The sequence below is a fragment of the Clarias gariepinus genome, chromosome 18, assembly GCF_024256425.1.
Source record: "Clarias gariepinus isolate MV-2021 ecotype Netherlands chromosome 18, CGAR_prim_01v2, whole genome shotgun sequence".
Lineage (NCBI taxonomy): Eukaryota > Metazoa > Chordata > Actinopteri > Siluriformes > Clariidae > Clarias > Clarias gariepinus.
The window spans coordinates 11,707,136-11,723,881 of NC_071117.1; the positions used below are offsets into that span (position 1 = coordinate 11,707,136).

The 16,746-nt window shown below is 37.7% G+C and overlaps 1 protein-coding gene across 1 annotated transcript; it reads left to right on the top strand.

The window, feature by feature from the left end:
• On the top strand, positions 1-15,173 carry gyg2 (glycogenin 2). Its single transcript, XM_053477192.1, has 9 exons — positions 1-193; positions 3,282-3,423; positions 4,083-4,257; positions 5,276-5,438; positions 5,631-5,757; positions 6,166-6,433; positions 7,982-8,143; positions 12,416-12,544; positions 14,389-15,173. The coding sequence occupies exons 1-9, from the start codon at positions 187-189 to the stop codon at positions 14,509-14,511; spliced, it is 1,296 nt and encodes a 431-aa protein (XP_053333167.1). The 5' UTR covers positions 1-186; the 3' UTR covers positions 14,512-15,173.
• The last annotated feature ends 1,573 nt before the right edge of the window (positions 15,174-16,746 follow it).

The following is a 16,746-nucleotide window of genomic DNA, read 5'->3' on the forward strand; positions in this document are numbered from 1 at the left end:
TATAGAAGCGATTTCTAGATATAGCCAGTCCACTGGATTCTTGGAGAACGCAGAGTGACAGAGAATTTTGTTCTCAGCACAGCAGCTGGTTATGAGCAACACTTTCTGCATACTGGATTTTGTGGCCTGAATTTGTTTTAAGCTCTGAAGGCACCAGGATCATAGGACAAAAGAACGGCATAGAAAATGCCAGGTAAGTGCAGGATCTGCTTCATTTTCTGATAAAAAAAATGCCAGTATGAACAAAGTTTCTGTATTATATTCAAAATTTTACACACTACATGTTTTCAAAATCTAGAAGTTGATATATGAGTTATATAAAAGAATAGGTAAGAAGGTTTGTCATTATTATTATTATTATTATTATTTATAAAGAATATGTTCAACTGTTCCAATCTCACAGAATGCTAATGCAGGACGAATCAATTTTAACAGCACCCTTCACAAACCAAATAAACTGAAGTGTTGCTATCGAAAGCATGAATTGCATAATTGGTTTTTAGTCTGCATGGAAACCTAGCTCTTCAGTTATTATGACCTTGATTGCCTTCCAATACATGGTGACATTTCATTCATGTAGCAGCCATCTGTTTCTTCTGCTCTGCTGGAGAGAAGGTCAGAGGGAACAACACTGCCATTAATTACATTTCCAAAGGCTTTGGACTCATCAAGCTCGCATCAAAGGATAATGCATACTAGTAAGATTTAAAGCAATAGACATCAGGACCTAATGATGTTTCGCTGACTTATTATCATTTCTGTGCATCAATCTACCAGGTCCGAGAGAGGGAAGGAGAAAAAATACTGGGCTCATAAACTAGTGAACAAAATCGAAATTTTATAGAAGTAGGCAAATAGATTCTTTGGAGTTGATTTTTTTAAAATTTTGTTTAGAGAACAAATGAACAATATGAAAATGAACATCCTCTCATCTAGTCATCTAGGCTTGTACCTGTATCCCGTCTTCAACTGTGATCCCGTCTTCAGACTGGTTGTGGCAGTAATCGCTGGCATGGCTGATACTTGAGTGGTGTGACATACAGGAATTCTCTCCAGTGCTTACCACGTCTATTTTTGAAACTATTGATGGTCAGGGCTTCTGCGGTATCAGTTGGAAAGTTGTTCCAGTTATTAACGATTTTGTAGCTAAAGATCTGGGCAGGTATACACAAAGCTTCTTAAGCATAAAATTTGTTTTAAATGATGAAAATTCTTGACACAGAATTATGACATTATCTTAGAATTTCCCCTCAAATTTACGACTAAATCTTAATAAAGATAAAAATGATTCATGAAACCTCTTAGACCTAAAAACAGCTCCTAAAGCTGGTAAAAATTGTTAAGAGTAGAGAGGAGGAATTTTAAGAGGCTTAAGGGTTTTATTAGCAGAGAACAAAATGGCGGAAAGAATAAATTTTCTTCAAAAACTAAACATAAAAGTAAACACTGCTCTTCTACTTCCTTTCATCTCTCATGGATTGTTGGCTACAGACTATCCAAAAGTGCAACTTAAATAAACTGTCAATCATGTAAATTGGTAAAAGCTGAGCCATTTTGTTCTCATCAATCTAAAATGGATTACGAGTAATAAAATCAGTATGATAAATAAATGTAAGAACTTAAATATAGTAACCACTGTGTGAAAATTGGTTGCTTCAAACGTAGACTCATTTTCAACATTTGGCTGTTTTAATTAACTTTATGATATTTAGCCTTTAAAGTAGCCTGTAGTCATGATTATTGATAATTTCTTCACATACAAACATAATGATTTCACTGTCCCTTCTATTATCACATATTCTATTTTCACAAAAAGCGCATTTCAAGACATTTGCAATGTTCAGATTTTTTTTTTTTTTTATCAACCAATAACTTGAATTGCTGCATCATGCCTAGCAACGGGGTCAACCACACCCCCTCACTAAAAGAAAAGCTTTTGTACTTTCCTTACTTTCCTTAGACTTCCAGCTAGGACTTTTTAAGCTAAGATAAGAGCTTTCTCAGAGAAATTTAAAAAGCTCCTAAGAAGAGTTCTGATTTGAATATTGTTACTCTTGTCTGGAGCCTTTCCAGCGATTTTGCTTGCTTGTCAAAGCGGGGAAAGACAACAGTGTGGCATTGTTGTAGGTGTGGCCTAAATACTTGTACAGTTAGAGGAGTGTCTGTTTGTCAAGGTGTTCAAAATGTTTTCTGATTAGACCAAAGATCCTGTTGTCTTTGTTAACTTTTTGAGGATCCATGGTTCAGGCCACACCTAGAACACTGCCACGCTGTTGTCTTAACCCGCTTTGACAAGCAAGCAAAATTAATGGTAGGAGTCCACACAGGAGTAACAAAACTCAAATCAGAGTCAAACTCAAAACAAACCAAATAAAGCATGTTTCTAAGCGCTACAGCTACCTTCCTTACACTACAGATGAATCTGAATCTGACTCAGATTGATAAGGGTGGGAGTTTGTGCACCCGGAACTGATTTCACTGTGCTGTAAGGTACATGTGACAAATAATTGAATTTTAATTATGTTTGTAAATTTGGAGTTAGTTCTGCTGATATGCATCACCTTGGACTTCTTGCTTTAAAAATTTATTTCCACTTTACAGACCAAGGCTTTAATTTCTGTAGGTTCTCTTGAAGCTTCATTATCTGACTTGAATAACCTGAAATACAAACATATCGTAAGCATTGACCATCCTGCAGAGCACTTTATTAGAAATGAAAAGAACATAACACCATGACACTGTCTATAGTGGGTCATCCACCAAAAGTTATTGAGCAGATAAATACAGGATTAAAAATAAAATAAAAAATCAAGAGGATAAGGAAAACAATCAACATGATTCTACCACCACCATGTTTTGTTGTGGGAATGGTTGAGTGAAGTGTTGAGCAAAGATTTGTACTAAATCAAATACATTTTGGTTGCATCAGACCAGAACAACATTTCTTACATAATAATGAAGTCTTCTGTATTCCTTTTGACAATCTTCAAATGGAATTTCATAAGGCTCACCAATGTTTTATAAATCCAAATGAGGATGGGTTCCCTGTTGAGTCTGGTTCCTCTCAAGTTTTATTCCTATTACTCAGGGAGTTTTTCCTTGCCACTGTTACACTTGGCTTACTTATCTAATCATTAGAATCTATACACATTTTTCTCTATCATATACAGTTTAATTTTCTTTTAATTTTGTGAAGCTGCTTTAAAAGCAGTGTTTTTTTCCATGTCCAGATCAAATATCTTCTTCATCAGCAGTTTTTTTTTTCTGCTATTCTTTATTAGAGGCTAACCAGGCCTTTGTCACGCTGGCTACAAGTGATGCCTACTGCATGGGGAGTCTAGTGGTGGGCAAGTGCTTGCGAAGGCATGGAACGACCCGAAAACTGGTGGTTATGATTTCTCCCAATGTTAGCACAGGAGCACGGTAAGAGAGTGAAAATGGAGCATGCTAGCTTTCATCTATTAATATGCGCATTAAAATCAGGTGCTAATAGGTAGCTGAAAGATACTTATAATCTAAAGCAAAGAAGAAAAGATCTCTAAATTCTACATTCTTGTAGAATGTAGAGATCTCATAAAAATTCTACACAGGGCTTCATGAAGGGGAAGAACCCTCTAAATTCCAGATAAAACCATTTATAATACAACAATTTAAAAAAAAAAGAAACTTAGTCAAAGGGGACTAAACATTTATATTGGTTTTAAATGTTATGTGTCTGAAACATCAACAAATGGATTCCAGCTGTCTATAAAATATGAATCACAGATTCTGATTTCAGGTGTAACTCTCCCCTTGGACCGAACTATAACCTTTATGTCTTTGCCAGAAAAGTTGCTACAGTATTTACAATCAATAACTTTCCCAACAACTTTGCTCATAGCAGGTCTTTCTTTGCTGGTGGACGGGTGTCTAATTTGCTGATTCATACTATCTGGATTTATTGTTGTACATAAACAAGTGCGCCTTTCATGGTTGTCTAAAAGTAAAACTATCACTTATTTTTTCAAGCAACAAGTCTTGAAACTACATTCTGGGGGACATTAATGACTCATGCACAGCTACTGTCTTGTATATGTACCTAGTCTGACTTTGGAAGACGTGTTTGATGAGGTTATAGTGGTGGACATGTTGGACAGCAGGGACAGGACTCACCTCTTCTGGCTGTGGCGTCCCGACCTAGGAGTCACTTTTACCAAGCTTCACTGTTGGACGCTTACACAGTACACCAAGTGTGTGTTCCTGGATGCTGATACACTTGTGAGTAGTTGGTATGACGTTATATTTTAAGCTGATTGTATTATCCACAAAGTAATCTCTATAAATAAAAGAAAGGTTTTGTCTGTACGTTGGTCATAATTCTGTCTGTATACCTGTATATCTGTCCAGCAAGGTTTTGTCACAGCATCACGGAAAACTGGCTAGACGGAATTCAATGAAACTTACTTAGGTACTTGCCTGAAGTTAAACCTGCTGTAAGTGAAATTAAATGTTGAGTATAGGTGAAGTTATGAGCAGTTTTGTGCCAGATTACATCATAGCATCCAGCACTCTTTCCCACGAGGTGGCCAGGGCTATACATATCACTCAACAGTTCCAATCAATGCGATACTTTACCGTGTATAGACAGAGCATGCCTTACTAAAAAAAAAGAAAGAAAAAAGGCAAGTAGACTATGAAGTACAAGTTAGAGTAAATAGGGAATCAACCTTACAAAATTGTATTTCTTTGTATTAATAAGTAAGACAGAGAGTTTTGCCATACAGAAAGAAATAATATCAACATCATTCATTACAATCAAGCTGATCAGCTCATTTTTAGCTTTAACCTTTTAACTCTTTTGATGTGTACTTCTGCTAGCTTAGAACGGAAAGGAATTTAATGAGCTGCATTTAGATGAGTGATTTATTTCTGAGCGAATACCCCCTGCAAAATATGAGGTCACCAGTTCATCCGTACAACAATGTTTGTTCTAAAGAGATATGATGTCTGAATTTGGAATCAATAATGAACATTTGTCTTCACAACATCCTGAACACAGTTCCTATGCCAACAGGGTAACTATAAAAGACCTCATATTTTGTGTCTTTTATAGTTGTAACAGATGTGTGTTTAAAGGCCATGGCTTATAAAGAAGAAGAGGGGAGTTACAGTGAATGAGTTGTTACTAGAGTATATAAATGAGAACATATTAGAATATGCACATTGAAACAAAGCCTAATTACTGCTTCTAAAGCAATCTGATTCAAGAATACCCTGGATGTGTGCCCTTTTGCAGGTGCTGTGTAATGTCGATGAGCTGTTCGAGCGAGAAGAGCTCTCTGCAGCTCCAGATCCGGGCTGGCCCGACTGCTTCAACTCTGGCGTGTTTGTATTCAGACCGTCACTGGAGACTCACTCATGCCTGCTGGAGCATGCCAAGATGTGTGGCAGCTTTGATGGTGAGGTTAAGTTAGAAATGGCAGGAGAAAAAGTGAGCCAAGAGTAGGAAGAGAAGGATATACCATAGCCACATGTTATATTCAACTTAGGAAGTGGATACTGAAAAGAAAGGGATGAACGTTTTTTTATACCTATGTTGAGAAATTGTCTAAAAATCCATGAAGTTACAAATACTGTATTAATTTTTTCAGGAGGAGATCAAGGACTCTTAAACGCCTTTTTCAGTGACTGGGCTATAAAGGACATCAATAAACATCTACCGTTCATTTACAACCTCAGCGCTACTACAATCTACACTTATTTACCAGCTTTCCACAAGTACGTATTTAACAGAATGATCAAGAACTTTTTTATCTGGATATCCCCTATGAGGTGGCACTGTGGCCTAACACCATCAGGGTCAAGGGTTTGAGTCCCACCTTCTAGTCTGTGTTCAGAGAGTATGCATGTTTAGTGGGACTCTGGTTTACTCCCACAGTCCAAAGACATGCAAATAAGGCTAATTGGCATTTCCAAATTGTCTGTAGTGATTGTCTGTTCCAGTCTCCAGGCCTCCCATGACCCCTTTACTGGGTGCGGTACAGGGAATGGGTGAAAGTGAAAGGGTGTGTATGATTAGCTTGAACAAAACTTTCAATGCCTTTTCCTAGAAATAGATTATGTTGAAAACACTGGAGTATTTTTTCATTCAGTTTTTTTTTGTGTTCAATGCATGCTTTTATTCAGGTATGGCCATCAGGCAAAGATCGTCCACTTTCTAGGAAAAGACAAGCCTTGGCTTGTCCCATACAAGCAGCATCCATTCACTGAAGTTACTCATTGGAGTTTTAACAAGAACGTGGAGAAATATGTCAATCTGTGGTGGGAGGAGTACTACAGTCACACAAAAATGCATGCAAATGAACCTCATGAGCTCCAGGATTCAGAACCGGCAGAACAGCTAGGCATGTTGGCGATTGCACCCTGTTCCACCCATGCAGACACTTCGCCACATGTAAGTCTGCAATCTTGCATCAAAGTAAAACATTCGTAACTGAAATGTGTAAAATGTTTCATATGCCTTGGTTTCTATTATATCCAGCACTGATGAATTCTTGATCGTGATTGGTCAGAAGGTGTTCATGTCTTTTCTGTAAACTTCTGGGCTTGGGACAAGTTATGTAGTGTGCAAGTTATGTACTGTGCAAATCTTTATACACCAATGCGCCATAGCATAAAAACTGAAAGGTGAATAACATAAATTATCTCTCTACAGTTGGACATGTCAATGAGTGGGATATATTAGTCAAGGGACAAATTAAAAAGCTGGTTCCAGGTGATGTACAGTAGACTGTTTTTGGTATAAAGTGTTTAGTACTTACTAAAAAGGGGTCCAAGGATGGACAACCAGGGAACTGGCAACAGGATCATACACACATACAGCTCACTGATGCACATGGGCAGAAAGCCCTAGCCATCTGGACCAATCTGGGCAGTGTATCACTGCTTGCTGTTTATGTGGTTACATAACCACAGACCATTCAGAGCACCCATGCTGATCCCTGTACACTGCTGAAAGCAACTACAATGAACACCTGAGCATCAGAACTAGACCATAGAGCAATGGAAGAATGTGTCTTGGTCTGATAAGTCACATTTTTTTTATACCCCATATACATGTCCATGTGTGTGTTTGTGTTGCATGCAGGCAGAGGCAGCATGATGCTCTAGGCAATGTTCTGTTGGGAAACCTTGGGTCCTACCTATTCATGTGGATCATATTTTGACATGTACCCAAATATTGTTGCTGACTGTGCACTCCCCTTCATGGAAACAGTACTCCCTAAAGGCAGTGACCTCTTTTAGCAAGAGAATGCAATTTGCAACACTGCAGAAATAGTTTAGGAATAGTTTGCTCTTAACTTGGCCTCCAAATTTTGTGGGATGTGCTGGACAAACAAGGCAGCTCCATGCAGGCCTTGCGTCGCACCTTATAGGACAGGATCTGCTGCTAACGTTTTGGCACGTCAATACTGTAAAGGGTCAGATCTGTTTTGGTGGAACAAGGAGACCTATGCAACACTAGGCAGGTGATTATATTGGTATGGCTGATTGGTGTATGTGGGATATGTGTTACTTTAGGAATTTTGGAAGAAATCCTTAGAGTTTTGTAGCTGCAACAAGTATTTCAAGCAGAACGTCTTAGTGACAAGAGAAAAATGAGAGCTTGATGAAGTGGCTGTCATGTATTGTAAATGATACGAAATGACTTCTTTCCTAGAGATTGAACCAATTTAATCTTAACTATAAATGGATAAAATTGTTATTTAATTATGTAATTGTTGGTTAATTTGTGTAAGAAGTATAAAATACTTTGGGATGCTGATAAAATAAATGAGGTCTTATTTTTCCTATAAGAGTACACACAGCAGTGATCTAGAACATGTATGTGCTCTACATACATATTTGCTCAGCATGCTTTAACATCAAAGACAAGATCAGAGTCCATTCCAGAGCATGTGGAGGTAGATATCTGTTTACTTCCTTTTTCTTTTTGCTTTAGATGTCCGAACCTGCTGCAATCTCACCCACCGCTCCTCATCTTCACAGCCAGGCTTCTTTCTCTCAGGCAGAGGCCAGAGAAGAGATAATACCTAGTGAATCATTTACGAAGCCAACGTTGAATGCGCCAAGTTCAAGCATGCATCATCAGATGGAGGACATGGTGAGAGGAGTGATTTTCAGCTGTTTACATTTACATTTATTCAAATGGAATACACTTTTATGCAAAATGGATTTCAAGTGAGAATCAGAATGTAGTGTGTATTTGAGGCAGTTAAAGGTGTTTCATGAGGACTCTATAGCGGCACTTTGGCTCTCTGTCAGTTTCATGAATTTAAGAGTAGATTAGAAATCAGACAGCATTGTTTGCTAGTGTGTATTTAAAATAAGAGCTAAGGATTTATTTCGGACAGAGTACAAGCTCACTGGTTAAGGTTCTGGGTTACTGATCAGAACGTCAGGGTTTCAAGCTCCAGCACTAAAAAGCTGCCACTGTCTTGAGCATGGCCCATAACCCTATTTGCTCTAGGCACACTGTATCATAGCTGACCCAATGGATCCCAACTGCTTAGCAAGCTGAGATATGTAAAGAGGAGTATTTTGATAAAAGCTTCTTCTCTTTGGTACTTATTGATACAATAAAAAAGCAAATCTGTGTGTTTAATTGTTCATACAATCATTATTAGGCTCATTTTATAACTCTAGCTAACTGGTTTAAAAAAAATGCATTAATCAGCTGGCGGCACGATGGTGTAGTGGTTAGCATTGTCAGCTTACACCTCCAGGGTCCGGGTTCGATTCCCAGTTTGGGGTCTGTGTGCATGTTCTCCCCGTGTTTGGTGGGTTTCCTCACACAGTCCAAAGACATGGAGATTAGGCTAACTGCCATTCCTAACTTGCCCATAGGGTGTTAATGAATGTTGACTAGGGGTCCAACCATGGTTGTGAAAATGGGAATAAATACAATGGTTACAGTTGACCTCCACAGTCCCTAATTGGACTACAGATGTTCCTAGATGGATGGATGGATTAACTATCTACACTGCCCAGCCAAACGAATTGGGCCTGTATCAATTTAGGGGTTAGAAAAGACTGAAATTGGGTTAAGAACTAGCCAGCACATCATTAAAACCTATAAGGATTGTGCTGAATCTTCATGGAAGAAAAGTGGTCGGAAAAAAATCATGAATGGACATCACTGAACCACTTAGTAAACATGCATGGTAAAAAATTGCCAGTAGAACCCAGAGCCATGTTTAATAGTGAAAGTGTGAGCATTACCACATGTACCATGTGACGAGAACTCATAGGATTGAGATTAAACAGTAACCATAAGAAAACCACCTGTAGTAAGCTGTCCACTTTACAAGCTTCTGAAGACAGTGTTATGATCTGGGGTTGCTTCAGTCGGTCGGGTATAGACTCAGCAACGGTATGTGGAAATGAATTGAAGTCAGCTGACGACCTGAATGACCATCTATGGAGTTTTTCTTCTGTGATGGCTCGGCCATAATCCAGGACTCAAAAGAATGGTTCCAAGAGCATGAGGAATCATTTTCACACATGAACTGGCCACCACAGTGTATGTGTGCTGTAATCAAAGCTAAAGGTGGTTACTTTGGTGCCAAAGTGGGGTTTGTAAAGTTCATGTTATTGTTTTCATTGCATTGGAATCCCTCAGTGACTGATTCTCTGCAACACCTTACCCTGTAAGAGCTGTTGTTTCTTCTCACCTGGCGTTGTCTGTAGAATGTGTTTCTCACACCTTTTCAGCTTCTCACACTGAATTTCTTGGGGAGAGTTTGATGTTTTAGATGGTTTATCAGGCTACATATTTTGCAGGAAGATGCCATAGCTGCTTATCCTACTACTTAGTACTTACGGGGCACAGTTTTGCAGATTGCCATCATAATGAAATGTAATATTTCCAGACTGTGCACTGTGTGAAAGTGCAGTAAGGTTCACTACACTGGGCTTAAGTCACACAGTGTCACCTGGATGTGGTGATCGAAGCATGACTAAGTTACCACAGTGTCATTCAGTATTAGTATTGATGCAATAACTGCACACACACACACACACACACACACACACACACACACACACACACACACACAGAAAGTCCATCAAAACATTTGGATGACTCAAGGATGAGAATGGAACTCATCAGCCAGAGTTATAATGGAGCTTGTTTTGTGTGAAAGACTCTTCAGCAACAATATTAGCTCTGCAATGATCCTCGGGCTGTGACACACCGTGACAAATGAAGTCGCCGAAGCCGCATCGTGCTCCACTTCTGAAAGGAATTGTAATTTTTCATTTTCTGCTAACTGGAGGCCATTTGGCGTCAGGGATGTAATTTTATCAAAGAACATCTCCCTCGTGCCCTGAATGGTTTTCACAACGAAGATGAAGATGAAATTCTTTCTGGTTACACGTGACCGCCGGCCATATAAAACCTGTAAAACTTGGGTCAGATCTTTAACACCTTTTTAATTCGGAGTTCAAAATATCGGAGTGCTTTGCATAAAAAAAAATATAATTAACAGGTTAGGATTACAGTATCTATATAAATAAAAGAAAGGTTTTGTCTGTACATTGGTCAGAACTCGCTCTTTCAATTATATCATTATTGTTTCTTCAATGTTTCTTACATTGGAGGACTAGAAACCATACTCAGAAAAAATACTGTCTGTTTGTCTGTATTTCTGTCCAGCCAGATTTTGTCACAGCATCACACAAAACTGTCTGGACAGAACGTAATGAAAATTTTGCAGTACTTGGATATCTGCCTGAAGTTTAACCTGCACCATAAGTGAAATCCAAGTGTTAAATAAAAGCGATTTTACGAACAGTTACAGTTTTGTTTTGGATTTAATAATCTACTTTAAAATAAGTTACTAAGAAGCAACCTGCACCCGCAGATATTATTTAGAAAAGCTAAACTAAACCATATATTTACTGGGATTAGTTTATATTATCACTAACAGCGCTGAAGTGGTGTAAGTGAATTTTAATGTGCTGGAGACAAAATCATGACTCAATCTTTATTAGATCTACTTTTTCAATTTCAGGGAGTATATTCGGCTAATGACTAAAGAAGTACAACTCAGCGTGAACAATGCATAAACATAAACTTTTATGTATCCTCTCTTTTCCTTGGATTGTAATAAGATGAAATGGAAGTAGATTCCAAATCTTACTTAGGTAATTAGGAAGATTTGGACTGTGGGAGGAAATCCACCAAGCACAGGGAGAACATGCAAACTCCATGCACACAGAGACAGGAATCGAGCCTGGCCGGGAATTGAACCCGGACCCTGGAGATGCAAGGCGACAATGCTAACTCCTACACCACCGTGCCACCTAATGTTGTGAACCTACACTTTTAAAAAAATTTACGGGGTTCATCTTTGTTTCAGGCAGACAATCCATACGCGAGCTTCAACTTGAAATAATAATAATAATATCACTAATTACAAAAAAAACTGATCAGCTTATTTTTAGCTTTAACCTTTGAACTATTTGTATAAACCCTTTTCCTGTCAACAACAGGTACTTACACTAGTTTATTATAAGTAAGTAAGGAGTAACACACAAAGAGGCAAGGAAAATAATCAACTAGGCTATATAATTGTTTGAAGCAGTATTTCTGATAAAAACTCAAAGCTGATTATTTTCCAATGACATTATGTCCTGATTAATAATATACTATTAATTATAACAGCTGTTACAAAACATTAACATATTAACATTGATTATCAGTTATATACCAGTAAACTGGTGAACAACTAATACAGCAAAAAACACCAAAAACAGGAATCTACACAATACAGGGCATAATGTTTTGTGTTGTAATCTTATGTCTGATCAATGTATATTTCATACAGTGCATAAAAATTGGCCAATATAAATTTATCTTTGTTGCACTTCAGTTTAATATTTTATTTGCTCTGTTTGCTCTGTCAGTGTTTTCGACATGGAGAAATTTATTTATTAGGGAATCTCTCCCTCTCTCTGTGAGTTTGTGTGTGTGTGTGTGTGTGTGTGTGTCTGACTCATAATAAATTGACCCCATCTTGGATAGCAGCAGTAAACCCTCAGGCATACTTCAACTCACTGCTGAAGAATTTAGACACGCCTTGTGAAAAACACAACAACCTCGGCTGCACAGAGCGAGCTAGGAAACTGAACTGAAGTGTATGATTCATCATCAATCATTCATTTCACAGGAAATGAAAACCCTGAGAACGGGTTAAATGAGCACACAGTGTTTGTCATTAAAAATATACGTATTTTAAGCATCCATGCAAATTTATTTCAAAGTTGTTTCTCTCCCCGAAGCAATTCACATGTGAAACTTCAGACCGTGTAATCTAATCTCTGTGTTACTGATGCCTTTGTGTGTTTTTTCGCCCTAAACACTCCACTTCAGAGTTCTGATCCTGATGTCGTATCAGTTGCCTATCCTGTGGATTTGGAAAAGTCTGAGCTTCAGGAAGTAGTTGAACAAAAACAGGAAGATGACATCTCAGGACCAGAATCAGACCTCACATCAGACCCTGTAGGTCACAAAGATTATTCAAAGAAAGTGAGGGATGGACAATGAGCAGATCTATTGCTTTCATTGAACAAATTTGTTGCCTTTGGATTGTCAGACATTTTTGGCTTTGAAGTTTTGCAGATCAGTAAGAAATCTATACACAAGCAAATTATTTTATTTTTCCCTCACTGGAACTGGAAACCTTTAAAATTTTCCTCAGTCTTTTTCCACTCACGAGATTTACTAAAATCAGTTCATCTAATGCCATCTTTTGGTAAAAACAGTTACTGCAGGTATACCTCAGTCTGTAGCACTGAGTATTTTTGAGAGAACATCAAAGCAGCCTGAATTTTTTTTTAAACAGAGTTTTTGTTTTATCCAGCTGTATTTACTCAGTGCAACTTTAACATCCAAGTAAAAGATACATATAACACTAACTTGTCAGAAAAAAAAACAAAAACAGAATCACTTATTTAGAAAAAGATCCTCCAATCAAAAGCCTTGGTTTGGCTTTTGTATTATAGCTAGACTAAACAGTGATTTTTTAAATAAATGTATTAATTGTTATAGTTAATGACATGGAATATCCACAAGTTAGTTTCTATTACTGTGTACAATTTAGCAGATAAGGAGATCTTACCCTCATCAGCCTCTCTTTTTTTCTCCCTCTCCTGCTTTCTGCTAAGAGTTAACAACATGAAAAAAAAAAAAAAACATTATACTGAGGACCCTCCATGTTTTTAAATCTTTCCAGTGGTGGAAAAGTTTCAGCATTTATGTTAGAAGATTTGTTTCATGAATGCTGAATAAAATTATATGTTTTTTTGTTTGTTTTGGCCTGTTTAACTGGTTAGCTGTATTAGTTAGTAGCTAGCTAGCTAACTAGCTTACAGCTAGCATTCTGTGAGCACTGGTTAAAAAGTGATATGGAGTTCACCGCACTAAATATGAATTCATTCTACTTATCCATGTTTATTAAATTAATCTAAACACATTAACTGATGTACAATATTAACAGTTTTATTTATAATTAATTTATAGATATTCAGTTTTATCACAGTAGCTTGACGTGGCTAATTTTATTTCTTGTTAAAGGTTAATGATAAATTTTTGGGCCTCAGTTGGTATTCAGTTCCCCGTTAACCTGTTACAGTGTTCAGCTACAATAGTTGCTTAAGATGCTTTAAAACTCCTTAAGTGGCTCTTCAATTGCAAGAAAAGACTGAAAGGCTGGTTTAATCACTAAAGGTGTTTTGTTTTTGGATGACAATGTACAGGCGCATACTTGCACCTTAGAGGTACTCAGGCCATTTCCACATGTTTGGGCAAACATTAAAGAGTTCCTGGGAGGCCAGCATTTCATATGTGAACCAGGCGAGAAAACTTTCTAACTTGATGGTTTCCAAGCACTAGTGAAACGCTGGCTCAAGTGCATTAGTGTACCTGGGGGTCATAGAGAAATAAGGGGAGTTTTACTCACAAAACTTTGTTCTGCTATTCTGCAAAATTTGAAAACCTGGTTTTGACTTTTTTTTTTTTTTAAATGCTGTTATAAGAATAATAATAATAATAAAAAAACCTTCAGCCATCCTGTTTGTAAAAAGTTATCGACTTTTATTATACCTAATATTCCTATATGCACAGATGTTTTATTACTTATACATTTATTGCATTGAAATAGCAACTCAAGTATAAAAAATATATAGATTTTACCTCAAGAATAATATCAACACAATGAAACAAAAAGCTGATAAAAATCCACTTTTGAGAGCTTACTGTACATACAGAACTCACAGATACAGTAAATCATTAAAATTTTCCCCTCTAATTTAAACACATTATTTTTTTCATTTTGACTTTTTCAGGCCACAATGGAGGCTTTGGAGAGTACAGAGCACCGGAGGAGATGGGAACAGGGAGATATTGATTACCTGGGCAAGGATGCATTTGAAAACATCCGGCTGAAACTTGATCAATTTCTCAGTTAACTACTTGTTGTGAATAAGTAACACGTTTAGATAGATTGATTGTATCCGTTATTATTCAGCAGCTATTTTACAGCTAATCAAAGGGACTCCTAAGTGACAAATTTACCCTAGTGTCTGGGGTTCACGAGTTTGAATCCCATCAGGTACAGACATCCACGGCCTGAAACCTGAAGCGATGTCATACTCTCTCTGCTTTGACACCAATCAGCAATCATGGGAATCAGTGAATTTAGGTACGTAGAAAAGGCAAGATAGCATCTTTTAATGTAAGGTGTCTTGAGAAGAGGAAGAACATGCTAACCTTCACCTTCCCTGATTGTTAGGATGATGATGTAGTGGAGAGTTAGCTAGTGGGTGGAAAATGGCAGACCAGACCAAATCAGGGAAAAAATAGAGGGCAGTGCCCTGTTAGTGCTGAAAGACACACATGAGGATAGAAACAATCCTCACTCGCTTACTCATCGACTACACTGCATTATCTTGTATACCCAGGAGACATAGGTGGGGCGCCAATTCATCGTAGGGCACTCACACACTCACACACTACAGGCAATTTGGTAATGCCAATTAGCCAATTAGCATGTCTTTGGAGTGTGGGAGGAAATCCACCAAGCACTAAAAGAACATGCAAACTCCATGCACACAGACCTGAGGCGGGAATCGAACCCGTACAATGCAACAATGCTAACCACTAAGCCACTATGCTGCCCAGAAACCATTCTTTTTAAATTCAGTGATTCAACATGACCCCACTGCTCATTAACTCGTAAATGTTAAGACAGTAATTTTTCAATTACATTATGTTCTTGTGAGATTTATTGGACCTCATGACTGAGTGATTATCATCACATGGAACCAATTGTGTCTAAATTTGTTTAAGAGATTATTAAAGTTAAAATACTAATAAGACAATTGTTATTTCTGTCATGGTTTGCCTTGAGCACTGCTTAGGTTGCACTAGAGGGTGCTCTTTCTGCAATTTGCAAAATTTTACACCTTCCAAACCAATTTCATTTCAGATTGCTTATTGGGAGTTATATTAGACCTCTTTAAAATAAAATGGGTACTTTGGATAACAACAGTAGTGCTTCTGTCTGCCTCTGCGTGATTGTTATTTGCAGGTAATGGCAGTGAGAACCACATCCTCCTCCTGCTGACTTTATCATTTATAAGTTAACAACACTCTCGCTTCGCTGTAGGGAGCTGCGCAAACTTTAACACGTTACCTACAAACATCCTGACTCACCTCTGACATTCCTTCAAGACAAAGGCATGCTTTTTTTTTTTTTTTTTTTTACATTTGTATGCGTCCCTTGCATTTTGCCTTAAATACAACTAATTATATGACACAGCAATACAACCCTATTTTTACACAATTCTGTGCAAAAGTTTTGAGCCCCCTTAATTTATTCATTTCATTCATTCATTTTCTATACTGCTTATCCTGTACAGCATCATACTGTATGAAGGCTAGAACCAATCCCAGGAAACTGGCACAAAGCAGGGTACAACTTGGACAGGGTACCAATCCATCACAGGTCAACCATGTACACACCATGAACAGTTTTAGAAAAACTAATTGCCCTCATCTGCATGTTTTTAGATGGTGAAAGGAAACAGAGTACCCAGAAGAAAGCTTACATGGGGAGAAAATGCGAACTTCACAAACACAACCAAAGTGGGACTCAAACCCTTGACCCTGGAGGTGTGAGGCAGCAATTCTAACACTATTAAATTTAATTAGGTAGATCAAAGAAATTGGAACAAATGTTTTACTGTGTAGGACTGCGATTTGCCTAAAGATCAAAGTTAAAAATGGGTTGTTTATGTAACAACCTCAGCAGCAGCCTCATTTCCCCTCTCGTCTGTTCCAACCACTCAGCATTCAGAATCACCAGTAAACTCATGACTGGCCTAATCATCTGTCATCATCTGCACCTGGTTCTCACTGCGTCATGCCTTAAGTAAGATAGTTTAAATTTGAATAATTCATAGGTCACTATGTGTCTTAACAAACAAAAAAATCCAGGGAGCCTGGAGAACTATTTCTTAAGTCGACATTTAAATACAAGAAAGTCTGGCTCTTTGGAGGCAAAATATGAGGAAATAATGGAAAGATTTTTTTATTTTTTTTTTTTTTACATTTATGGAAGTGCCAGAGTCAGTATGTTTCCAACATGGGACAATCTTTTGACTACTCTTTTTTGTTGTGAAATGGATTATTATTATTATTAT